This window comes from Myotis lucifugus, unplaced genomic scaffold (assembly GCF_000147115.1).
Source record: "Myotis lucifugus unplaced genomic scaffold, Myoluc2.0 scaffold_138, whole genome shotgun sequence".
In the NCBI taxonomy this organism is placed as follows: domain Eukaryota; kingdom Metazoa; phylum Chordata; class Mammalia; order Chiroptera; family Vespertilionidae; genus Myotis; species Myotis lucifugus.
This window is the reverse complement of record NW_005871186.1, coordinates 1,134,325-1,162,006: the sequence shown is the minus strand read 5'-3', so window position 1 is coordinate 1,162,006 and position 27,682 is coordinate 1,134,325. Positions and strand designations below refer to the sequence as shown.

The window sequence follows — 27,682 nt, the reverse complement described above, 5'->3', positions numbered from 1 at the left end:
CTGATCAGGGGGTTGGGGCGCCTTCCCCTGTCACGAACAGAGCAGGGGGGATAGGGAGGTTGTGGCCCCGCCCCCTGTCACTCACAGAGCTGCAGGGGGATCAGGGGGTTTGGGCGCTGCCCCCTGTCATTCTGATCCCGGTGCCGGGAGGGTATTACCCTTTTACTATATAGAATAGAGGCCTTGTGATGGTTGTGGGCCGGCTGGTTTGCCCTGAAGGGGGTCCTGGATCAGGTTGGGGGTCCCCACTGGGGGGGCCTGGCCAGCCTGGTTGAGGGGCTGAGGGCCGTTTTCAGGTGGGGGGGGGGACTGAAGCTCCCAACTGCCCCTTTTTTTCTTTTTTTTTCTATTCGGGGCCAGCTTTAGCTCTAAGGCCTCGGCTCTGGCCTTTACCTTCTGTATTTGAAACAATGTTGGGGCCAGGCTGGCTGAAGCCCGGCTGACTGAAAGCCGGTTTCTGGGGGTTTTGTTTAGGTTCTATATTTGCAACATAGAACATAGTGGCTTAAAGTTGCAGCTGAAAGGCCGGCAAGTCAGGTGGGGAAACGTTGGAGCCCGCCATCACTGGAGCAGGCAAGCCTCCCTGTTCGCTTCAGTGCATGGCTGCCGGCCGCCATCTTGGCTGACAGTTAATTTGCATAAGGATATGCTGATTAGCCAATGGGAAGGGTAGCGGTTGTACGCTAATTACCATGTTTCTCTTTTATTAGTGTAGATTTTACTTTTAAATATTATGTATTGACTTCCTATTATGGAAGGTGATAATTATCTTATACTGTTATACCTATATCCTTCACACACACTTTTCCTCCTCTGAACTATTTTTTTAAATTTTAAATTTATATTTTTAGAGAGAGAGGAAGGGAAAGGGCAAGAGAGAGAAACTTGGTGCGTGGGACAACGCTCAACCAACTGAGTCACATTGGCCAAGGCCTCCTCTTCCTCACAATTTTTAGTTGAATAAGTATTCCTTATTTACATTATTATGACATGTAAATATTATTCACAGTTAAGCCATGTGATATGTTTGGTCACATATCCTTTTCTTGTTTAGGATTCCTTTGGAATATTTCTTTTTTTTTCTTTTTTAAATATACTTTATTGATTTTTTACAGAGAGAAAGGGAGAGGGATAGAGAGTTAGAAACATCGATGAGAGAGAAACATCAATCAGCTGCCTCCTGCACACCCTCCACTGGGGATGTGCCCGCAACCAAGGTACATGCCCTTGACCGGAATCGAACCTGGGACCCTTCAGTCCGCAGGCCGACGCTCTATCCACTGAGCCAAACCGGTTAGGGCTGGAATATTTCTTATTGATTGATAAGAACTCTTTATATGTTAGGAATAAGCCCTTTTACGTACGTGCTGCAGGTATCTTTCCCTAGTTTGTCATCTGATTTTATTGATATAATTGGTACAGACATTTTTACAGACTAGATCGAACCCACAATCTTTTGCCCAAGTCCTTTCCTTATATTTCAACCATCCTATGGTCTGAGGATTCTATTACTTGCTGTTCTATTTAGATGACCCATCTTGTTATTCCTGCTTTTCCATCCTTGTGCATCTAAATTTGTTCTTCCTGCCTAGAAATCTGATTTTAGATACTTGCTGTAGCCACCAGTTTTACAATTCTTGGGGACCTCTCACCCTCCAGGCTGTTCTAGGTTAAAGGTGGATTTTGAGGAAGAGAAATGAGCAGAAACATACTTGGGACATTGCTATGTCTTCACTATTTTGGAAACATAATTAATAGCACTAGCTCTCATTTTGAGTGCTTTATAATGTGCCAAGTATTTTGCTGTGAGGTAGGTAGTATTATTTTTGCCATTGTATGTATGGATCAAGAAACTGAAGCTCAGAGATTAACTGAGGTCCTTTCAACCAATGATTATCAGAGTCAGGATTCATACCCAATCCATCCAGCTCCCCTGCTCTCCCTACTCTCCCCACTCTTCCATGATGCCTATGTATTTGTTCAATTAGCAGACATTCCTTGATCCTTTATAGCGCTGTCACGTGGTTCATCCCTTTGTCCAGCATATGCTACTTACTCACCCATTAATCACTCAATAGCCATCTTGGTTATCAGATATAAAGACCTGATTATGAAAGGTAAAATTATAAAGATAATAAAAATATGTAGGTAAATAGGATAAAAACTTGATAAATTTGATTATATTAAGGGTTTTTGTTCAGTAAAGGATTACCATAGGCAAAGTTAAATGATAACAGAATGGGAGATTAGTAATGATTAAAACTGACAATAGAGCCCAGCCAGAATTGCTCAGTGGTTGAGCATCAACCCACGAACCAAGAGGTCACCGGTTCGATTCCCAGTCAGGGCACATGCCTGGATTTCGGGCTCAATCCCCAGTAGGGGGCATGCAGGAGGCAGCTGAACAGTGTTCCTCTTCATATCGATGTTTCTATCTCTCTATTCTTCTCCCTTCCTCTCTCTCTAAAATAATCAATAAAAACATTTTAAAAATTTAGAAAAAAACTGACAATAGACTCATATACAGAGTGATTTCTACAATTACACTACTTAGAACAGCACACAATTAAAATTTTATGAATTGTTTATTTATAGAATTTTCCATTTAATATTTTTGGGTCAGTATTGACCATAGGTAACTGAAACTGCAGATGAGTGAAAAAGTAACAAACAGAAAGATATACAACACAGTGTCAATAATAAATTTAAAATACATGCACACAAAAAATACAGTTTGTAAGAACAGATACAAAAAATATATACATCTTGCCATAGCTGGTTTGGTTCAGTGGATAGAGCATCAGCCTGCAGACTTAAGGGTCCCAGGTTTGAGTCCGGTCAAGGGCATGTACCTCAGTTGCAAGCTCTGGCATGAGGCAACCAATCAATTTGGCTCTTTCACATTGATGTTTCCCTCTCTGTCTCTCCCTCTCCCTTCCACTGTCTCTAAAAATCAATGGGAAAATATCCTCAGGTGAGGATTAACAGCCACCACCAAAAAAATTAACAAATTTAAAATATATATACACATCTTAAACACATTAGAATGTCTATGGGGTGAAGAATGGGAATAAAAAGAAAACAAAACAGCTCTCCAGAGAATGTTGTATAAAGGAGAGGCACTGAGATGGTTGAACAGTAGAAACTATTCAAAATTAGCTATTCAGAGCTTTTTTTTTTAAATAAAGGTTCTTATGACATGCCAAGAAATGATGGAATTAATTGATAAGGCTCTGTTTCTCTCAAACTGAATGAATTTTTTTGTTCTTCACTAGTGCTGGTTGGCAATTCAGCCTTTCATTGTGTACCCATGACCACCAAGTAGAAAAAACACTAGCTCTGTTCTTTTAGACCAGGTTTCTCAGTAAGGAGACTATTAACATTTGGGCCAGATGATTCTTTTTTTGGCAGGAGGGGGGAGGGAATTGGGATACTATCCTATTCATTGTAGGATGTTTAGCAGCATCCCTGGCCTCAACCCAATAGATGCTAATGGCATCCCTCCCAAAATTGTGACAGTCAAAAGTGTCTCCAAACATTGCCAAATGTCCTGTGGGGAGGAAATTCACCCCTGATGAGAAACACTGTCCTCGACTCAAGGACCTAGGACAGCATAGACATTGCCAGCCATGAGACTGATTATGAGCAAGTATGTCAACCTACTGGTTTCACTGTGAAAAATAATAAACTTTTCTCTCTAACTTAGGAGATCAAGTGCAATCTTCAGGTTAGAAGAAGAAAAACTTAGTCTAACTGCTTTTGGGAGCAGGAGATCTTACTGTTTTCTGTATTTAAATTTCAGGTACTATTCTTTTGAATAAAAGCAACAAGAGTAACTTAAATTGCTTATTGTTTGAATTTGTTGATTTTTTGGTTTTGTTTTTGAAAGAGAGAAACATTGATTTGGGAGAGAAATATTGATTGGTTACATCCTGTACATGCCCCAATCAGGGATTGGACCCACACCCTGGGTATATGCCCTGACCAGGAATCTAACCCACACTCTTTTGGTACATGGGAGGACACTCCAACCAACTGAGCCACACCAGCCAGAGCCAATTTGTTGATTTTTTTAAAAAAACTTTTCTCATCTATCTCATTGGAACCTCACAACAGCTTTATAAGATGGTCAGGATAGGGTTTTATCTCCATTTTTCAGATGAGTAGACCAAAGTGCAGAATTCTGAAGTGATTTGCCAAGGACACATGACTATTGGAGAGCTGGACATAAAACCAAAATCTGATTCTTGGTTAAGTGCTCTTTTCATAGAGCCAGTCAACCATTTTTTGAGGTTTCTTAAGAGTTTCAGGAAATTCAGTTTCTGTCATGGTCATTTCTGATTATAACCTCCCAGATTTTTCCTTCTTTGATAACTTTTGCCCAAGTCCTTTCCTTATATTTCAGGCATTCTCACAACAACTTCCATTTACACCATCTTGCCTCCTCAGGCTTCCAGGGTTTCTCCAAACTCAGTGAATATGCTAGGGAGGCAGGACTTGGGAGACAGACGATCTGGATTGGAAACCTAGCCAGGCCAAACTTGCTCTTTAATTTCTCTGTACATCAGTTTTCATCATCTACACTAATAAAAGAGAAACATGCAAATTAACCATCACTCCGCCACTCCACTACACCCACCACCCAATCAGAGTGACTATGCAAATTAACCCAACAAAGATGGCGGTTAATTTGCATACACAGGCACAGAGCGAAGACTGAAGACAACTGAATATGGCGGCAGCCACAGAGCTGGAGCAAGCAGGAGGCTTGGGTTGCCAAGCTTCCCTCCGGCCCTGTACTCCGCTCAAGGAGTGGCTGGGGGCCTGGGTCGCAGGGGGCCTGGGTCGCTGGGGGCAACCCAGGCTTCCAGTCTGCCCTGGGCTCCGCTCAAGGGGAGGGCTGGGGGCCTGGGTCGCCAGGGGCAACCCAGGCTTCCAGTCCATCCTGGGCTACGGTCAAGGAGGGACTGAGGGCCTGGGTCGCTGGGAGCAACCCAGGCTTCCAGTCCGCCCTGGGCTCTGCTGGAGGAGCTGGGAAGAAAAAAAAAGGAGCAGCTGGATTGGAGAAGCCAAGCCTCGCTGCTGTGGCTGGACCAAAGGCCTGGGTCTCAGGTGCCGGAGGAAAACTGGTGCCGGCAGCCAGGGGAAGGAAGGCCTGCAACGGGCCACTAGTCTATAATAATAAAAGCATAATGTGCTAATTAGACCGGAAGTCCTTCCAGTCATCCTTCCTTCCAGACAAAGCCGCAGCAGGTGGGGGCTGAGGCAGAGGTGGCAGAGGCCCCCGGCCCTTGCACGAATTTCGTACATCAGGCCTCTAGTCTATTCAGAAAGTCTAATATTACTCCTTAACTCCCTCAGGGATGTTAGGGAAAGAATAAGTTTATGCCTGGAAAAGTATCCTATTTTTAAAGATCTCCAAGGAGAAGCTTTCATCATCTCTGTCTGTTACCAAATATAGCATCTTTTCAAAACTCCTGTCCACTGATCTGCTGTTCCCTCCTGGAATGGATGAGGGGCAAAATCTCCCAGCTGGATATCTTTAAAGTACTATAGATTTTTCTCATGCTAAGACCTTAAGGGGGTTACTAGGATGTGGTTAGAGAATGCTGACTAAGATAATAAAGGGTTATAATCCACTTTCTATGAGAAAGAAAAAATTTGCTCCTTACAGTATAATAATAACTTCTGTGAAGCAAACATCAGCCTTCTCCTCCAAAGAGCCTTGCCTACCCCTGTGGTCTCATTTCTCACACTTTCCTCAAATACTTGTACTTTCTCAAGCATACCATGTTCCTTCATCCTGAAACACTCATCGTGATTCATTCTGCACCTGTACCTACTAGGCTGTCAGGACAGATCAAAGGTTGCTTTCTTCAGGAAGCCTTCCTTGGTTCTACATTGAGTGAAGTACTTACCCTCTACTTTCTTTGTTTCTCCTCAGTAGACCTAAGTTCTTGAGGAGGTTTTGTTCTTTATCTCTGAATCCCACAGTCCTTAGCATGCTGTACACTAAGTGCTCAGTATTTGTTAAATGACTGCTTGACTGACTCTGCCTGAAGAGAGGAAGACTTGGGGAGAGGAGATGTGTAATTTTAGGTATTGTGAAGTAATCAAAAGAAACGGAGTAAATTTACTCTCTGTGTCTCTGGACAAGAATTAGACCCAGAGGCAGAAGGGACTCAAAGGCAGGTTTATCAGAGTCAGGAACTCTATAATACATTTATTAGCAGTGGAAGGACCTGCCTCACTCTTGTGGTAAGGTTGACCGTTTACCGAGGGTGTGGTAGGAAGAAATTGTCAAAAAAAGTTTCTACCCTGTAGGGTATTCCAGCAGTGTGTGGGTCTCATCAGGGCATGGACTATATCTATCTGCTTACGGGTGATCTTCAGATAACTGAAGGTTACAGCCAGGCCATCCTGTAGTTTTCTCCAGGCCTAATATCCTGCTGCCTTCAGCTGTTCCTTACCTGATGTGGTTTCCAGATCCTTTGTAATCCTGGCTGCTCACTGACCATGCTTATATGTCAGTGTCCTCTATGCAATGTGGTCTGAAGACCTGATCCCAGGGATGCTTTGACAGCAGAGAATAGTAGAGCTGCTGCCTTCCTCTTTCTGGGTCTGTTCCTAGCTAAGCAGCATGAGGTTGCTTTGATGCTTTTGGCAGTGGCCCTGATGGCATATATTTCTTGGTGATTTGTGCTAAACTGAAACCCCTAGATCTGTTTCACATGAGCTGCTATTAAACCATTCCTTTCCCATCCTATACTTGGGTAGTTGGTTAGGTTTCATTGCATGGTTTTGGTTCCTCATCTCAGCTTATTAGCTCATAGGATGTCAGAGCTAGAAGAACTCTAGAAAAAAGCTTTATTTATTTTGAATTTTGCTGCTTCTGTTTTCCATGTTCACTGCCGTGATCTTCCCCACCTCCCAAGCTTTGTGCTATCCACATTTTCTAAGCAGATCCTTGTATTTTTAGCCAAATAACTCATGAAAATAATTGACCAGAGCTGTAGAGCATTTCCCTGACACCTTCCTCTAGTTGACCTCTGTCCATTTATCAGCACTTCTTTCAAGCTGATTGTTCTGTTAGCTGTGAGTCTCTTACTTTGCTATACTATCTGGACATTTGGTTTTAGCTCATCTTCAGTATTTCTTTTCAGCCAAGCGTGGTGGGTGATCCCTGTCCCCATAAGGTACAGAAGTGATGAGATCCTGCAAGTCATAAGTGCCAAGCATCAGCAGACTGACGAGGCAGCTGGTGCCAGGGAAGGAAGTCATTTGGAGCTCTTTTCTGATTTTTCATGAATTATAGTTCCTGAGATGAAATAAATCTAAAACAAAGACAGTCCATTTAAATGTGGGCTGCTATTGTTAGCATCTAACTTATAGCATTTCGGAGATAAGTGGGATATTGCTTTTCTTACCTTCCAGATTGGAGAAGTTTGGTTTGTACCTCAGTAAATGTTTGCTGAATGAATCAGCGAGTCAGTTTCAGGATAGTCTTCACTTCAGCTTCGTCTTTCCAGACAATGGAAAGAAGGATGAATGGCTTTTGCTTCCCCCCTTCCCCTTACCAAATCCAAGCTTCTTTCAGAACCAGCTAGAGCTCTGCTTCTTCTAGGCAGTCTTCCCTGACAGCTTCTGCTACCTCTCTCCTCTGAACTCTCATGTCAGTACTTGATGCTTTGCATGGCTGCCCAATTTGTGTTTATATCTCATCACTCCACACCCTGAAAGAGAAGTTATGGCCAAGGCTTTCCATCATTTTGTGCCTTCCACACATCAGGCACAAGTACTTAAGGAAACTATTGAACCAAATGTGTCTTCATGAAGTGTTGCCACCAGATGGCACCAGAGTCTCTGCCATTATTTTGAGAATCTTGCGTAGTGACTTTCAGCCACTTATTGCCAAGCTAGCCATTAAAGATGCCTTCTTTATTGAAGAGGCTTCAATTTATTAAGCAAAATGCCAATAAATACTACAGTAGAAACAAATTAACCAGGCAAAGTTGTCACTCTCCATTTTCACATGGTAGACTTGTGTTCACTCAGCCCCTCTGCCCTGCCTCTTTTTTCAGGCACTGAGCTCTCACCCCAGCAGCTGCTTTCTAGACCCTGAACAGAATCTAGCTTTCAAGCCTTCCCAATGGAGAGTGCCTTAATACCTGAAAGTGGCCTCAGATCCTTGGTTTGTGTTTTTAGGTCATTTATTTTTTTCTTGGAAAGGACGAATTAAACATTATAATGAAACTAGAGGCCTGATGCACGAAGGTTCATGCAAGAATGGGCCTTCCTTCCCTTGGCTGCCAGCACCCCCTTTGCTCTAGCCTTCCGCCTTCGCTCCAGCCCGGAGCCACCTTTCTGCCTTCGTTCAGGGCTGGAGCCGCCTTTCTGCCTTCCCACGCTGCCCAGAGGCCCAGAGCTACTGGGGCGGTGCGGAATGCCTGCATCGTTGCCATGGAGACAATGCAATCGTCCCACCTGCTCAGCACCTGTGTATGCAAATTAACCCGTCAGCTTTGTTGGGTTAATTTGCATACGCACTCCTGATTGGCTGGTGGGTGTCATGAAGTTATGGTCAATTTGCATCTTTCTCTTTTATTAGTGTAGATTCTATAACCCTACCACTTTTTAAATTGATTTGAGAGAGGGAAAGAGAAACATCAATATGTTGTTCCACTTATTTATGCATTCATTGATTAACTCTTGTATGTGCTCTGACTAGAGATTGAACCTGCAACTTTGGCATATTGGGACAACACTCTAACCAACTGGGCTACCCAACCAGGGCCTAACCCTACCATTTTTTTTTTTTAACCCTACCATTTTTAAAAAATATTTTTTAATTGATTTTTAGAGAGAGAGGAAAGAGAGGGATGGAGAGAGAGAAACATCGATGAAAGAGGAACATCATTGACCAGCTGCCTCCTGTACGACCCCTACTGGGGATCGAGCCCACAACCTGGGCATGTGCCCTGACTGGGAATTAAACTGGTCACCTCTTGGTTCCTGGGTCTGTGCTCAACGACTAAGCCATATTGGCTGGGCACCCCACCATTTTTAATATGCTGATTATTTATGTTACCTCATTGCAGTCTTTGTTCCCTTATATATGTGACTTTATGCAGTTTTGATCATGTGAAACCATAATAAGAGTTCTCATTTACTGACTGCTTTTTATGAGTTATGTACTGTGCTTATTATCTACAGTGGGGCCTTGACTTACGAGTTTAATTCATTCTGAGACCGAGCTCGTTAAGGATGTCGTTAAGGAGCTCGTTAACTCAAATTACTCTGTCAATTCAATGCAAAAAATTGGCGGAGAGACAGCTGGTATCTCAAAAAACTCGTTAGTCGGGACACTCGTAAGTTAAGGCCCCACTGTGTGTATGTATGTATATATGTGTGTGTGTGTGTGTGTGTGTGTGTGTGTGTGTGTGTATATATTACTCTTATTTAAATGTAAGAGCTGATATGTTGAATATTTACATCATATTTATTACATTACTTATATTGAATGCTTACCTTGTTAGGAACTGTTCAAAGAGCTTTTCATGCATTAACTTCCTTAACCTATACAACCTTATGAGAATAGATATGTTAACCCCATTTTACAGTTCAGAAAACTGAGGCTTATCAGGGTTAGTGACTTGCCTAAGGTAACACAGTAAACAGCTGTATTAGGATTCATATCTAGATCTCTTTAAATTCATATCTAAAACCTCTGGTCATTTCAATGTATCATTTGAAATTGTTTATGTGTTCTTTAATGATTTCTACTTGGACTTCAAAAAGGGTCTAAGGATTAATAGAATCTTTAAAATTGGGTTTGATTTATGTTTTTCTCCTGCTGCTAGTCTGTTAGCTCCTTGAGGACAGGGACTAGAGGTCATGTTTATTTCTGCATTCCTCTTCCCAGTAAATGCAAAGTAAATATTTGATGGATGAATCAATGAAGCATTTTTTATTACAGAACAGTTTGTCCACTGGAGCTAAACACTAAATACCGAGAATTGCAGTGGAGAAATATTGGGTATTTTATTTTATGAATGGCACCACCCAGAAGAACGGAAAGCTAATGCTCAAAAGCCTGAACTCCTCAATGGCATTTAAGTTATAGATTATATAAGGGCAAAATCACAAGACACCAGGGTTAGGGGTTGTGCTGAGAGCTGACTGGTTAGAGGTGAGGTAAGGGTAATAAATCATCTCTTCAGATTTTGAAGACAGTGGAAAGGTCTTTTCCTGTTTCCCTCTGTTTGGTCTCCTGGGAAAGTAGCCAGGGTCATTCCACCTTATGGCTCAGGAACTGAAACATACCTTAGGTTAAGATGTTATCTTTAGCCTGCCAGAGGTCTGTGTGAGTGTGAGCATTGGTTAGGTTCTGGCTACTATCTTCTGCCTCAAGAGTTGCTGATTGTCTGGGGAAAGGCTAGGTCTCCGAGGGGTATATATAGAGAGAGGATTATGATTTCTAGAGCTAGGACTTAAAACTAAAAGCTAAGTTTAGTCAAAGTCATAAGGACACTTGGTTTTACTATGCCAGGAAGTCTAGGATACAAGGCTGCTTAATAGAGCCTTCACATGTTAGAACTTGAAATGGTTTGGAAAATCAAGTCAAACTCTTCCTTCAAGGAGGAAGGCCCTCCATAGGATGACCCAATGAGTTGGAGGCATAACAGAACTTAGAATCCAAGGCTACTGGGCCATCTTGTTTCAAAGAGCCTATTCCTGTCCCTAAATTAATTCTTCCCTTTCCTCCTTCCCCTTCCGTTTCTTCTTCCTTTCCCTTCCCCCTTTCCTTCCTTTCTTTCTTTCATGATATGAGTTGAATAGCTTTGCACTCTTAAAGTTTCAGCCTGAAAGTTACAAAACACAGCAAGATTTTTCACTCCTTTCACACTGATGTCTAGACTTACTCCTGATTATGTCTTTGTTGAAGCCAGAATAGAATCCAGGAAGAACGCCTTCATTAAGTGCTAATTATCCTTTTTCTTTTTCTTCTTTTTTTTAACACCTGCTACTCACCTAAGACAAGTGACATGTAGTGAAAGCTGAGTGATTGGGAGAGAGTTAGGAGGCATTGGGGAGCAAAAAAATGGTGATTAGTCCAAAGTTCTGACTTAGAGTTGTATTATAGGTTTGGGACTCTTCAGCTAAGTCTGAGGTAGATATCTGAAGGAGGGAAAGGGAAACAGATACTCTTTGAAACAGAAATGTGCCTCCTTCTTTGGGTTCTAGTCTTGCTTTCCTCTTTTGAAAAAAATATATTTCAGAGAACAAGGGAGAGATAGAAACATCAATGATGAGAAAGAATCATTGATCGGCTGCCTCCTGCATGTCCCCTACTGGAGATCAAGCCTGTAACCTGGGCATGTCCCCTGACCGGATCGAAGTGTGACCTCCTGATTCATAGGTTGACACTCAGCCACTGAGCCACACCGGCGGGCTGCTTTCCTCTTATTTATCTAAGTTTGTTGAGGATCTCTCACGTGCCAGACAGTTTTCTAGAACAGGAAGCAGATGAATTCGGCCTAATGACTGTTTTCAAGGAGCTTGCATTTGGGTAGAGAATGAATTTGAATACAGTCTTGTACTCTAGCACTGTAATGATGGTAGAAAAGAAAATGCTTTGGAGCATTAGAAACTCAAGATATGTTCTTCTAAACTAAAGGCTTCATGTGTCTCGGAAGTGATGCTACTAGGCAGAAAAGATGTTTTAGCCTGAGGGGGACAGCCTGACTAAAAAGCATGGGGAGTAGTAGAAGGTGACCCTTGGAATAGTAGTTTGGGGCCATATTTGGGTGATTTGATTGCCTGTCTAAGGAGTTGGATCTTATCCTATATGTGGGAGACCATTAGAAGGTTTTTAAGCAGGGGAATGACATGCTCAAGACTGTATGCTAGAGATTCCTTTCCAGAGCTCCTGGGAGGATAGATGGGAAGGGGAGACACTGAATGCAGGGAAGCGTAACAAGAAAGTTGTCATAGTCTGCCAGCCAAGGGACAGCAAAGATTCAAATGGAAAGGAGAGAATATATAAAATAAACGGTTGGGTGAGGGATGAAAGGGAAATGTCCAGCATGGCCCCAGGTTTCCAACTTAGGTCCCTAGGAGGTGCCTTCATCCACAACTGGAAATGTAGGAGAGAATCAGGCTGAAGTGGAACACCTGAGATGCACTCTGGACTTGTGGGGAGAGCTGCAGAGGGGGCTGGCTGGAGCTGAAGTGCTTGTGTTTGTGTTTCAGATGGTGACCCTCTTTCAGATGTGGGTTGTTCCCCTCTATTTCACAGTGAAGCTGCACTGGTGGAGGTTCCTAGTGATCTGGATCTTCTTCTCTGCTGTCACAGCCTTTGTCACCTTCCGAGCCACCCGAAAGCCACTAGTGCAGACAACCCCAAGGTGAGAATTTAGGTGGAGAATTGAGGTTTCCTGAAGCTAATGGCTTGGGATGCATGGGAGGGGGGTGGGTTTAGATGGAAAACTTTGCAATTTTTATCTGCCATGTTTACTTAGCACTGAGCTTCACCAAAACAAGCTGATTGGGAGACCTGCCTCCCATTCACAGATTTAAAAAACCCAAATATTTACCTATAGCTTACCTTATAGTTTATTTCAGGGTCTATTTACATTAAAAGCAAACAATAGAGTAAGCAAATCCTGGTGATGATTGTAGTATCATTTAAAATGTTATTTTCTTCTGTGAACCCTTCTCTGAACTCTAAGTTAGATTTTTCTGTTATATTTTTTCATAGTGCCCTGCAGTTTTCCTTCATAGAGCTTATCACAATTTATAACTAAATATTATATTGAGAGTCTATCTCCCCACTAAACTATATCTATGAGATAAGAACCACATCCATTCTGTCTGTCACTGTATATCCAGGCCCTACCACAGGGCATGGCACATAGTAGCCTACTCTATGAATTTTTGTTGAATGAATGAATCTCAGCAAATTTGCAATCTTCCAACAAATACTTCCTTTGAGGTTACAAAGCACGTCCTGCCTGTGTATTTTTTTGTATTTTATCCAAATGCATTTCTTAGTTGATCCTCCAACCAGCTTGTGAGGTCATTTAATATCTGTACTTAACAGGAAAAAAAAGATTCATTCATTCATTCATTCATTCATTCATTCATTCATTCAGCAAGCACATGCTATGTGTCAGACCCTGTGTTGAGTGCTGGGGATACACAACTGGATAAGACATGGTCCCTGCCCTCCAGGAGTGCTTGGTTTAAGTGAGGAGATGGATGAGAAAGCAGCTGTGTCAGTGTAGTTGGTAAGTGCCGTGAGAGACATGTGTACAGGTCCAAGAGAGCCTAACAGAGGAACTGGCCAGCCTCAAAGCTGCGAGCACCTGATCCAGTCTTCCAAGTTGCAAGTTGCTCTTTTTCCCATGCCTCATATGTTCCACTGTCATGCAAGCCTTTCTTTGGCCGTCTGAGTCTGGTCATACAAAGTAAAATTTATCTTCATGGTGAAGTTGGTGATCCAGAGCCCCTCTTTGGCTGTGGTAGTTTACTTTATGTTAAGGGCCATTTCATAGAAGATACAGGCTCAGTAGCCAGATGGATGCAGATTGGAAACCCCAGCTCTGCCACTTGTTAATTATATGACTTGTTTGACTTCACCTTTCTGAACACTGAATTCTTTATCCCTAAAAGTGTGGTAATAATCGCTACCTCAAGTAGGGTGATATAAAGAAAAAGTGTAATAAAGCATATTAAATCACCAAGTAATAAATAGTATAAACTTCTATTTAAAATTACTGAAAATAGTCCATAACATGGGAGGTTTTTTATATTTGATAGTGCTTTATAATTTCAAAGCACTTTCATAAACATCCACATATATTCACACAGCATTTATTGAGCTATGTGCTGGTACTACATATATCAGGAAACAGGCTCTGTATAAACCAGTGAAAATTACTTGGCCATTAAAAAGAATGAATTTTGCCATTTGTGACAGTAGTGAAATTGTCTCAGAGATGTTGTTTGACTTACCTCAGGTTACCCAGCTAGTAAACCTCATTAAATCCAGATTCCAACTAAAATTCTACATCCTTTCTGTTGTGTCTCATGATCAGTGCAAACCCTGGATAATGGACCTGTGTGTGGTCTTTGAGGAGGGCATTGTAAGGTGTTTGTTTGGGGCCTTTCCTTTGCTGGAGAAGCTATAACCCTTGAGCTTTCTTCTTGGGGCCCCAGCATGGTTCGCAGTAACCTAGTTGGCTCTCTGGAGCTAAATAGGCCTGTGCTAGTTATTCAAGCAAATTACTAAATTGCTCATAAGCTCTCATTACAGATAGAATAGTGACTACTAATATTAGTGTTTAAAAGGCTCTGGTACATTCTGGTACCATCTTTCCTATCTGAACCTAGCTGGAGTCAACCAACCAGATTCCACGCTGTTTTTCATTGGTTCCTAGGAAGCACTGCTCCTCCCTCAGGAGCATTGCACAACCCCGCTCCATCCCACCACCACCACCACCACACATACATCTAATTCAGAGTTATTCTTTGAGTGCCTCCCTAAGGATCCCTTTTATTCCAGAAAGAAATATTTTTCAGAAGCAGAGTCATTAGACATCATTCATTTCATTATTGGCCTGTGGATAGAAAGAAGCAAAGCAGTATTCAGATTAACCATGCCAAGGTATAAAAGTAGCTAATTCTACCTCTTATTCATCTTCCCTTGAATTCTCTTTCTTGACAAGAATAACTAGCCTTCCCTCGTTCCTTTCTGAGCATAGTTGTAGTTTCTAGTTTTCACTTCTGATCCAACTAATCTGAATTTGAGATGTGTGTGCTCTTTCTTTATTTGAGGCTGAAACCTTTTAATGCTCTCTTTTATTCTTTTGTCTGAGACCAGGAAGATACAAAGTACTGGCTCCTTGATATGTGGAGGTGTTACTGCAGTTAAGGTGTTACAGCTTTGTACAGTAACTAAAGTTTCTCAGTAAGTCCTAAGCAAAGAGCCTGGTGTCGCCACTGATGTGAGAATAAGGGATCTGGTGGTCCAGAGGTCTCTAGATAGAGTTTCTATGTCAGCTGTATTAATTTTCTCTCCTTTCTCATCCCTACTTCATTTATCTCTTCTTCTGGAGAATTCTCTTGTCCTTTCATTTGGGGCATTTGGGGTTGTTTCTTTGTCTCTTTATTTTGGTTGCCTGTTTGGGTTTGTGACTCTCTATTAGGTAGATCTGCTATGCCTCTCAGTCTTCTGGTGCAGGACAGTGTCAAATGCTCTTTCTGACTAATTATATCAGGCAAAGACTCAAAGCCTCCAGAGACTGCCTCTGCCTACAGACTGATAGGATTCTGGCTTCAATTGCCCCCAGGCAATCGTCCTCAGGTGTGGGAGAGTTTTTTTCAAAAGGGTAGGGCAATTGCTTTTGCCCAGAGGCTAATTGTTATTTTTAATATCTTCAGTGGCCTCAGGGCAAGGTATTTTCCAATAGGATGGGTCAACTGCCTTCCCCCAGGCAAGGCCACCTGTATATAGCAAATGTCTGTGTGGGAGAGATGTCCTCCGCTGCATGAGGGAATGACTCAGCACAGGAAACCGGGGGTGTCTACCTTCTAGCTCTAACCTCTGAGTCCCCAGTTCTGGCTTCTGCTCACACAGCTCCAGTCCACTCTGCCCTCCCTTTGCCAGAGCACAAGGTGGGTGGCTCCACAGGTAATTTTGTGTGGTGGCCCTTTAAGAGAGTGCCTGAATTTTCAGCCATTACTCCCTGGCAGACAGCAACCCTGCTGCTTTTCCCAGCCAGTTATATGGGTACTCTTCTCAGTTCTGGTGCTCTCTGCAGGGGGGCCCAGCTTGGGGATTAGTTCCCAGAGTTCTCAGTGGTACACCCTCCCACCCCCCAGCTGAGATATCTCTCCGGAACATCGGTTGCTGTCCTGTCTGTGGGCGCCCGGGCACCCAGCCAGCACTTTCAGTCCTCGGGTATCAGGTTTCGCTCTAGTGAGTTTTCCATTTATTATTCAGGAAGTTTTTCTGTATTTTAGTTATAATTCCTGTTTGCTCCTGGGAGCGTGTCCGTGGAGCATCCACTTACTCTGCCGTCATTTTTAATCTCTTTCTCTCTCCTTTCTCCAGGTTGGTTTATAAGTGGTTCCTGCTGATCTATAAAATTAGCTATGCCACTGGCATCGTTGGCTACATGGCTGTCATGTTTACCCTTTTCGGTCTTAATTTATTATTCAAGTGAGTATCCTTTGCTTTTTTTTTTTTTCTGGTGTTGGGGGTGGAGATGCTGGTGGGCTTTATCTTTCTTCCTGGGGCAAGTCCTGGTTATTAACAGGGGGAAACATGGTAACCCAGTATAGGAAACTCGAGACATGGGGGGATACAAGGGTGGGCCCTCTACTATTGTGCTGACAAAGAGAAAGGAATGTTGGATAATACAGAGTTAGAGTTTCAAATCATTGGTTATATTTTCTAAGAATTTATATTTTAGTGGAAAAGTATAACAAATAAGAATAATAATAATTATAGCCAGTTTCCTGTTACTTTATCTCCCTAATAGAACTATTTTCCTTGTCCATATATTTATTGCAGCATCCACTCTACCTGAGTGATCTTATGTTCAAGAAGACTAGGAGTTGGCAAACTATGTCCTATGGGCCAAATTGGTCTACTTCCTGTTTTTATAAAATAAGAAAAATATTTTACTGGAACACAGTCACACACATTTGTTTACACGTTGTCTATAGCTGCTCTTGCAGTAAAACAGCAGATTTTAATAATTGTGGCAGAGACTATATGGGCCACAAAACTAAAATATTTACTATCTGACCCTTTACAGAAAAAATTTGCTGACCCTGGACTAGACATTTGAACTCATGGGAGACAGTTGACCACACCTGGCAACAGATCCACCTAGAACAGTGGTCGGCAAACTCATTAGTCAACAGAGTCAAATATCAACAGTACAACGATTGAAATTTCTTTTGAGAGCCAAATTTTTTAAACTTAAACTATATAGGTAGGTACATTGTTATTAACTTAATTAGGGTACTCCTAAGCTGGCCTTTGCTAAAAATGTCCTCAATCTGAGGGGTCGACCTCAGCAAACGTACCCCCACTTCTTCTAATGCCACTTCTTCAAAATAGACTCGCCCCCGTCCGAAAACCGACTTCTGCGCATGGGCCATGAAGTTTCAATCGCACTGGACGTGCGCCCCCGCACGTGGTATTTTGTGGAAGAGCCACACTCAAGGGGCCAAAGAGCCACATGTGGCTCTCGAGCCACGGTTTACCGACCACTGACCTAGAAGGATACAAGACAGGAAATTGCAGGGCAGTGTCTGCAGAAGTTCTCATAGTAGTCCCAGGGCTGAGATGTGAGAAAGTGAGACACCTGTCCCAGAAGTCCCCCCTCGCCAAGGAACACATTCAGTTTCAGGAATCTCCCAGTCCAGATGCAGTGTACTGATCACAGGCCATGTTTAATGTATAAGCATTGTTGCTTTGGAGCACAGCTGACAATCCACTTTTATCAGATTTCTAAGGAAACAGTTCTAAAAAGTTAACCTGTGGACATTTAACTCCTGCTCTATTGTTGGGCACTTAGGTTGTTTTTCTATTTAGTGTTGTCACAGATAACATTGCTCTGGTGCTTCCTAAGGTTACATTACTAGGAGTAGGAGTGTGGCTATTACTTTCTATTGTCATAAGCTTTCCAAAATATCTGTTTCAGCATACATGTCTACCCACCCCCAATTGAGGTAGAAGCCAAGAAATTCTGGGCTTTGGGACTGGTGGGTACAGTGAGTAGAGCAGAAGAGGGTGGGAATGTGGTTTCCTGGCTGATGGGATGAGGTTTGTGGATCACGAGGGATGATCCTAAGCCTGTGACAGTGTACTGAAGCTAAACGGATTTAGGATTCAAATTTAAATTCATGACCACTGGCCTCTTCCCCAAACCTAGTACACTATGTAGTGAGAGGGCAGCCATGGAATTCTTACTTGGGGTAGAACAGGCTGGAAGAATAAACTGGCTCCACAAAGGAACTCACCAGTATAGAGTCTAACACATCTCATCAAAGAAAAGCAAGATATTTCCAGATATGTTTTTACCTGTGTGGCTTAAAATAATTAAAATCAAGATTCTGCCTTATATTTTAAAGCCATTTATTCTATAATTACAGTTTCTTTTTTTTTCTCATAAACTCTACAAGGAAGAAAACAGAATTGGGAATCTTGACCATTTTTATGCTACTGATAGGTCAGTTAGTGAAAAACCATGATTTCTAGTTAATAGGTTAAATATTATAAGATTGATGAGCAAATTCATCTTTTTAAGATAAATATCATTTACAGCTTTAAGTGAACACATACAGTTCCTGGTACAATTTTTTTTTTTTTTAATTTAAAGAGAGAGGAAGTGGGAGAGTTAGAGAGACCAATTTGAGAGGGGAACATCGATCAGTTGCCTCCTGCACGGGGATCAAACCTGCAACCTGGGTATGTGCCCTGACCGGGAATTGAACCTGCAACCTTTTGGTGCACAGGATGACGCTCCAATCAACTGAGCCACACCAAGCAGGGTACAAATATTTTAACAAAGGCTCTTTTCTATACTAAATATTTATAGACTCAAAGTAGCAAATTATTGGTCCTTGGACTTATTAAAACAAATCTCTTGATATTACAGGCAAGAACTTTGTCTTTCTACCTAAAACCTATATAATTTTATTAACCAGTGTCACCCCAATATATTCAATAAAAAAACTTTGTTCTTCTTGGTAAGTAGATGTGGACCAAAGTTTAACTTGATGACATACAGAATATGTATAGGTGCATCTTAACATTTTATGGTAGCTCGTCTGTAACTGACTAACTTTTTTTCCAGAAACCTTGGTTGCCAAACTTTTCTGTAAAGGGTTAAATATTTTAGGCTTTGTGAGATAAAAGTCGAAATCTAGGATATAATATAGGTACTTCTATAATGAGAGAAAACTCCTTCCCTCACCCATGGGCTGTCTCAGATGATGGGAATATTTGTGTCTGCTTGCCATCAGGCAAGACATTCTCAGAAGTAGTAGCCTGAAAAGGAGGGTATGAAGTGGAGTCCCCAATATGTAGGTGCCAACCAGAGCAGGCCCTTGGCAGCTGCAGTGCATGGTTGCCAGTTGGAGGAGGCAGGCACTGGGAACAGAGTGGGGAAATGGGGCAGAAGGGGATACCCTGGCTTCGTCTTTGAAGCTCACAATGCTAGCCTGTTCAATTGGTGCCCACAGACAATATAAATACAGCAGTCTAGATTTGGTCTTAGTTTGCCAACACTTGCTCTAGCCCTTGAACCTCCCACTTTTAGGCACCTCCTTCTGTGTCCCAGAGTAGAATACAAAGCAGTCGTGTCTCAGGGCAGGCCATGCTACTTCCTTTACAGGATCAAACCAGAAGATGCCATGGACTTTGGCATTTCTCTCCTCTTCTATGGCCTCTACTATGGTGTTCTTGAGCGGGACTTTGCAGAAATGTGTGCAGACTACATGGCGTCTACCATAGGGGTGAGTTCACCTGGCTCTTAATACTGCCTCCTGCCACCTCCAGAGAGTTCAGGATAGCATCACTTGTTTGACGGAAGAGAGAAGCCAGATAAAATCCTTCAAGATGTGGGTGGTATGTATGGAGATTGCTTCCTTAAAATTTGGAAAGTCAGATCTCAGATGTACCCTGGAATTTTTAACTTTAGGACCATTATAGGAAAGGACCACTTTACCCTGAAGGAAGTTAGCCTTCATCCAACAATTATTTACGTAATGCCTATGTGCCTGAACACTGTGTGTGCTGGGATTGCAAAGGTGTACACACAGAAGCAGATATGGTCCTTGCCTAATTGGAGTTTACTCTCTAGTGACAGAGAAAGGTATTAAGGGTAATAAACACAAAAATAAATATAAAATTGTAAATTTAATAAATATTATGAAGGAAAGGTTCATGATGCAATGAATAAATGTAGTAGTAGCATTTGACCTAGTCGTGGGTCTCAAAGCACTTCTCTGAAGAAGTGACTACTGAGCTGACTCAAACAATGTATAGGCATTAACTAGATGAAGTGAAGTGAAAAGAGATAGAGAAAATTGTGAGTATAAGAGTCCTGTGGTGGGAGAAAAGGTGGGCCTTTTGAAGAACTGAGGCTAATATGGTTGTAGGGCTGAGAATGTAGTGAAATAACTGGAGACATAGTCAGAGGTTAGACTAGAAAAAGCCTTATAGGACAAAGGAAAGATTGTGTTTTTTTATACTAAAAAGACTGGAAGGCTACAATAGAAAATGACATTATCAGATTTGCATTTTGAAAAGATCGTACTGGCTGCTGGGTAGAGAACAGATTGGAGAGGGGTCTACAGGTTAGAGTGGACCACTTAAGACTATTTAAGAGACAAATGCACTAGTCTGGGAAAGATGAAGGTAGCTTGGATTAGCGTAGAGATGGTAGAAAGGGAGAGAAGAGCACTATTTTGAAGTATTTTGTAGTTAAGTTTGATGGGACTTGGATATAGATTAGTTCTGGAGCCTGGAGGAAAAAATATGAAGGAAAAGGAGGTGTCAAAGCTGAGATTTCTAACTCAAGCAACTCCTTGAATGGTGTACACTTTAGTGAGATAGGAAATGCTCTAAGAGGATGAGATGGAGACCATGGAGAAATTCTTCAAGCTTAAAATATGGGTAAAATAGCCAATCTGAGAAACCTACATCAATATCCCTTTTTTTCCTTCATAATGGAAATATGTATTTGTTTTGCTATTTACATTCTCTTAATTATGTAAACAACACAGAAGTGTTCCCCATCTCAGTGTCATCCCATTAGACGCCGCCCCAAGGAAGAATAATTCAAAATTTAATGGACATCTCTCCATTTCTGTGCTGAAATACATGGCTCTGTCTGATGGAGGGGAACCAAAGGGCATTCAGATGTTCTTGACAGCTTGGGATGAAACCCTGGGAGAACATTATGGAAATAGGTTCTCTGGGAGCATCCAAATACCAGTCCTAGCTTTTAGGCAGCAGATATCTATGGAGACCAAGTGATGAGAACAGGAAAGGATCTGCACTGACTACATGTGAGGTGCTTCGGGAACTCCGGAAGGATTTGAGGCAGTTTGCAGGTGGGAGACTATTTGCTGTGTAAACTTGTATGTCATGCTTCTGCAATCTCATTTGTGTCACAGGCCAATTTAGGTTAAATAATACTCAACCATCACCTTGGATACTTTTAATCAAGTATAGTAGTTTCAGATCTAGAACTTTGTTTCTCAGTATCATGGATCAAATTGAAAACAAAGTATATTGGGTCACTTTGTGGACAGCTTATTAGATACTTTTTGAACTGTCTTATGTTTTAGCTGCATTTCGCTGTCTCGTACACATTTGTGTATGCTTCGGCTCTTCCTTTACCCATTTCACTTCCCAGAAGAGATTTCTGGACCCTAGATTATCTAATTACTAACTGCACTTTGAACAACAGCTTTTCTCTTAGACTGCTTTTATAGCATAGCCAGCTTTTCAGTCCCTCTTGCCAGTATCCTATCCTTTACCCTCTAGTGATTTCTTTTTCTTCTGATTCTGTTTTTACAAGACCAATTCTCTGATTTTCCCAGCTTGTTGCCAACTTTATTTCAAGGTTATTATCAGCTGCCAATTTAAACAGAGCCTTAATTCCCTCAGGTGGTCGCTGATAACCAATCTACAAAATCCCTCTTCTGTCCAAATGGGACTGAGCTCAGAACTGATCCACAAGATAGCTTCTCCTCTAGAGGAGATGGGATCATTACATTGGCCTCTCCAAAATAGGTTTGAGCTGTTCTTGGGAAGAATTATTGGGAAGAATTCCAATGATTACAGCTGATAATCCTTAAAAGATAATAAATTCCAGCTTTACCAAAAGACCTGGCAGGAGAATCTCTTGTTAGGGTGGAGGGTGCCTCAAATACCAGCTCTTGGCCCCTCATATACTCCCTCCCTTTATGGGATCTTACTACCCCATATGCTCATTTAATAGCCTGGCCCACGTATAAACCCTGTATCTCAGCATAAGAACAGAAGGATCAAGCAGTCACATTGGGGTTTATTAAAAGGTTGAGGATTGAGAGGAGGAAAATAAGCCAAGGGTACTTGGCTGAGGTTAATCTGATTTACCAGGCTGCCTGCTTTCCAGGTTTCCAGACCCTGCCTTCACCAACTCTCAGCCTACCACTGTGTAGCTAGTGGCATTTTGGCATCCACCACATCTAGACAACTATTTTTCAAATGTCTGGACCTAGAGCCTTTGTTCCTGACAAAAATATGCCACCCCTTCCTCTATTCCTCAGGCCAGACTTCTGAATCCTGGTATCTTATGTGAGGACTTACTTCTTCCTAGGTAATTGACATTGAGAATGGCTATCCCTTTCAGAGGAGCCACTCTATCCAGCACCTGTCCAACAGAATGTGACCTTGCTGACCCTAACTATGGACAGTTTGCTGTTTCCCCAGGTTCCCATCTTGCAGCAGAGTGGGTCATAGGAAGACTAGAATGGCTTGTGGTAGTACTAGGTGAGTCACCAGGAGTTCATTCGTTATTTCCCATAGCAAACATTGCTGAGACTTAGTGACAGGCCTTCTTCTAGGGCTTGGGATGCCAGCAGATGAGACCAGGCAAGGGTGTGGGAGAAGGGATATCAGCATAGATTAAAGGGATATATTGCACTGCCTTTACAGTTCTTTCCAACCCTGAGAATTCCAGGACTCTTGTTTCTGCCCGTCTTTGGTCAAGTGGGCCTGTGCTCTGGGTCTCTGAGCCACGGAAACCTCAATTTCAAGAATAACCCTGACCTTAAAAACAAAATCTGATCAATGCTTTTGTGCAGGCAATTTGAAGAAGCCAAGAAATTTCTGCCTTCCATGCATTCATTGGGCAACTCATTCATTCATTTATTCAAGCAGCAATTATTTGTCAACCATCTATAATGTATCAAGTATGACCCAAGTACAGTCTTTACTAACACCACTACCACCCATTTCAGTAGCAGTCCTTGTTTTTGTTTTGTTTTTTTTAATTGTGGTAAAATACACATAACATTGCCCTGGCTGGTGGCTCAGTTGGTTGGAGCATCGTCCTATACACCAAAGAGTTGCAGGTTCAATTCCTGATCGATGTTTCTCTTTCTCTCCCTCTTCCTCTCTTTAAAATCAATAAAAACATATTCTCTAGTGAGGACTAAAAAAACACATATAACAAAATTTACTATCTTAATCATTTTAAAGTGTATAGTTCAGTTACATTAAGTACATTTACATTGTTCTGCAACCATCACTACTATACATCCATAAAACTCTTCACTTGTAAAACTGAAGCTCTATACCCATTAAATAGTGACTCTGCAATTTCCCCTCCCCAGCCTCAGGCAACCACCATTCTATTTTCTGTCTCTGAATTTGACCACTGCAGGTACCTCATATAAGTGGACTCGTGCAATATTTGACTTTTGTGATTTACTTATTTCACTTAGCATAATGTCTTCAAGGTTCACCCATGTTGTAGCATGTATCAGAATTTTCTTCCTTTTTAAGTCTGAATAATATTCCACTGTATGGATAGACCATATGTTCAGTCCTGATAATTTTTCATAGTCTTTTGTACATTTTGTGGTCATGGCTACCCCAGAAAGTCATAGTTGATGTTGGAGCTGTTCTGCTTACCATGTCAGGAACTCGTTTTAGTCATTGCGTGGTTCCCCTTTGAGGGTGGTTTGACCTAAAGAGATGTGTGATTTATTCGTCTCGGGGTTCTTACAAATGAAACCAGGAGGTTTTGTAAATATATTAGCAAGCATTCTCAATTCCTTTTCACTGTTCTGTTTAGTGTATAGTAGCTCTTTGGTTTGTCTTCACGTGGAGAAACTTGTAATATGAACTTAAGTAATTATCTTCTTATGATGAGTCTAGGGAACCTTGGATGTTTGTTTTTTTCCCATCTGGTCACTATGAGATCATAAACTTGTGACAGCCAGTCAGTATGGTTTCCTTGATTGTGAAATAAGCTTATTTTCTGGGGCTTCTTCTAGGCAGGGCAGTAACACACACTATTCATGCTACAATGGGTATAGCTCATACTTTTTTGTTTTTTGTGGATTTCTTTTAGTCCTGAGCTGAAGATATGTTTATTGACTTTTAGAGAGGGAAGGGGAGAGAGAGGGGAGGGGAGGGGAGGGGAGAGGAAACATCAATTGGTTGCCTCCTGTTTTTGCCAGGACTGGGGCTGGAACCTGCAACCTGGATATGTCCCTGACCGGGAATTGAACTTGCAACCTTTTGGTGTACAGGCTCCAACCAACTGAGCCACACTGGCCAAGGCTCTATCTCACACTTTTTTTTTTCTTAACCTCACACTTTCTATCTTCTGAGCAAGTTCTTGTGCCCCAGAGTTACCTCTTGGATCATCAGTGGCCCAGATAGCATCAGGACAGGACTAGCTAGCCATTCATCTGGTTTAAAGTAGTGGAAAGAGCTAGGGCAGGGGTGGGCAAACTTTTTGACTCGAGGGCCACAATGGGTTCTTAAACTGGACCGGAGGGCCGGAACAAAAGCATGGATGGAGTGTTTGTGTGAACTAATATAAATTCAAAGTATACATCATTACATAAAAGGGTACGATCTTTTTTTTTTTTTTAGTTTTATTCGTTTCAAACGGGCCGGATCCGGCCCGCGGGCCGTAGTTTGCCCACGGCTGGGCTAGGGGATTAGAGTCAGACCTAGTTTCAAGTTCTAATCCACTTTTAATTAGCTATATACTCTCTCTTTTTAAAATTTATTTTAATCTTTATTGTTGAAAGTATTACATATGTCTCTATGTTGTTAGTCTTTAGACAGAGAGTAAGGGAGTGAAGGAGAGAGAAAGAGAAACATTAATCGGTTGCCTCCTGTGTGCACCCTGACCAGGTTTCAAACCCACAACCTTTTTGGTGTATAGGATGATGCTCTAATCAATTGAGCTACCCAGCCAGGGCTAGCTGTGTACGCTTGAGCAAGTTACTTTACCTCTCTGGTCTTGTTTTCTTAGCTGTAGTAATACTACCAGTCTTATAGAATTGTAAGGAACAGGTTAATGTAAAGCATTTGCAGAGTTCACAACATTACACAGTCCTGGTTTTCTTTTTGTTACTGGTATTTTCTGTTTCCTCTGCTAATTTTTCTTTCTCTTAAATGTTATTGTTCCTCTAAGTTCAAATCTAAGTCATCTTTTTTACTCTTCACCTGGATATTTCACTTTTCTTTTTCCAGGGATTCCAGATTTCTAATCCAAAACTGTTTTCTGAGCACTAGAATGTTATTATTCAATGGTCTATTAGACATCATCGGTCTGTCTTTACTTCTCTCAGTTTTTACTGCCATCAAATTAGCCCAAGCCATCACCTTAGTATAAGCCTCCATGATCCATTGCTTTTAGAGAATTATAATTGTCTCTTAGCTGGTCTTTCTAAAGCCTTTTTGCCTCATCTCCAATTCATTTTTCACACAGAAGACAGAGTGATCTTTTTTTATCTATTTTTATCTATTCTAGATATTTTATATATGGAGTCATATAATATTTGTTCTTTTGTGTCGGCTTATTTCACCTTGCATAATGTTTTCAAGGTTCGTGTGTGTTGTAGCATATGTCAGAACTTCATTATTTTAATGACTGAACAATATTTTATTGGGTGGATATATCACATTTGTTTATACACCTGTTTATTGATGGACACGGATTGTTTCCACCTCTGACTATTGTGAATAGTGCTGTGAGGAGCATTAGCACACAAGCATGTGTTTAGTCCGTTTTCATTTTTGGGAGTGGAATTGCTGTGTCATGTGGTGATTCTTGTTTAACTTTTAGAGGAATTAAGAAATTCTTTGCTTCTTTAATTATAAATAATGCCTAAATGAATATATGCATGAAGCTTTTTTTAAAAAATGTTTTTATTCACTTTTAAAGAGAAAGGAAGGGAGAGGGAGAGAGAAACATTGACTGTCAAGCTCGCAACCTGGGCATGTGCTCTGACCAGGAATTGAACCACTCAGTGCATGGGATAATGCTCAGCCAACTGAGCCACACTGGCCAGGGTTGCATGAAGCTTTTTTTTTTTTTAATTTATTTTATTGATTTTTTACAGAGAGGAAGGGACAGGGATAGAGAGTTAGAAACATCGATGAGAGAGAAACATCGATCAGCTGCCTCCTGCACACTCCCCACTGGGTATGTGCCCACAACCAAGGTACATGCCCTTGACAGGAATCGAACCCGGGACCCTTGAGTTCATAGGCCGATGCTCTGTCCACTGAGCCAAACCGGTCAGGGCATGAAGCTTTTTGACATTTGTGTTTTTTTTGTTTGTTTGTTTTTTTTAAAATATATTTTATTGATTTTTTGCAGAGAGGAAGGGAGAAGGATAGAGAGTTAGAAACATCGATGAGAGAAAAAGATCGATCAGCTGCCTCCTGCACACCCCCCACTGGGGATGTGCCTGCAACCAAGGTACATGACCTTGACCAGAATCGAACCTGGGACCCTTCAGTCCGCAGGCCGACGCTCTATCCACTGAGCCAAACTGGTTAGGGCGACATTTGTTTTTATTTCCTTAAATTCCTTGAAGTGAAATTAATGGCTAAAGTGTGTGACAGTATGAGATATTATGCCAAATGCTGTCCAAAAGGATTGCACCTCCTTTGCTGCAGCCACAAGTGTCTGAGAACACCCTTATCACCACCATGCTCTAGATATTGCTCTTTTGAATCTTAGAGATGTTGTCCATGTCTGCTAGCATCATAGTCTGGCCACAGCATGGCCTACCTGACATAGCTCCTGGTCACCACCCTGAGCCCTTCTTCCTCACATTCTCCTTGTCCCTGATGTTAACCCAGCCCAGTCTTCAGGTCCTGTTAGGTTTGACTTCCTGGCCCATCTCTGGTCTGTCCCTTTCCCCTCATTCACCCAACAAGGATGAGATCGATTTACTGTATAGAAATGTTTTCTAGCTCTTTGACCTCCCCTGCCGCTTTGCCTTCTCTCTAGAAGACCTAAGGCCTCTGTGGTAGCTTCCCACTTTGGTTGATTCTCACATATTTCCTGTCTTTTCCTTGTGCTCTTCTCTCCCAGTTCTACAGCGAGTCAGGCATGCCTACCAAACACCTCTCGGACAGCATGTGTGCCGTGTGTGGGCAGCAGATCTTTGTGGATGTCAGTGAAGAGGGCATCATCGAGAACACGTACAGGCTGTCTTGCAATCATGTGTATCCGTCTGGAGCTCCTGGGTCTCATGCACACTGCAGTCAGGGAGGGAAGGGGGCATGCTGCCCGGCCTCTGAGTGTAGGAGAGTCACAAGAGGGTAGACATTTGGGTGATGTTCAGTTTTAGAGGAGCTGACACCCAGGAGTAGAAAATGCATCCTTGCTCGCTCTTTCCCACAAATGGGAGCCACTCTTATGTAAATGGTGTTCATAGCCTGGCAGATCAGGAAGGAGCCTGAAGCTGCACTAGGTGCCCCAAGGTTGGAGGGTCACAGGAAGAGCATACTCTAATTGGATTCCTCAGTTTCAGAATCAGATCCCCCTGAATAACTCTTCTTTTTAAAAAAAAAAAAATATATATATATATATATATATATATATATATATATATATATATATATATA

General features: G+C 41.9%; 1 protein-coding gene across 7 annotated transcripts in view; it reads left to right on the top strand.

Annotated features, from left to right (window-relative positions):
• RNF121 (ring finger protein 121) overlaps nt 1-27,682 on the top strand; it is a 63,365-nt gene that overhangs the window by 31,153 nt on the left and 4,530 nt on the right. For 4 of the 7 annotated variants that reach the window (XM_023758728.1, XM_006094501.3, XM_006094503.3 and 1 more), the window contains 4 exons: nt 12,253-12,407; nt 16,118-16,225; nt 19,416-19,536; nt 27,147-27,280. In XM_023758728.1, the coding sequence (XP_023614496.1) occupies nt 12,253-12,407; nt 16,118-16,225; nt 19,416-19,536; nt 27,147-27,280 (518 nt within the window). The remainder of the gene's footprint in view (nt 1-12,252; nt 12,408-16,117; nt 16,226-19,415; nt 19,537-27,146; nt 27,281-27,682) is intronic. The other 3 variants (XM_014460710.2, XM_006094502.3, XM_014460711.2) reach the window with 2 other exon arrangements.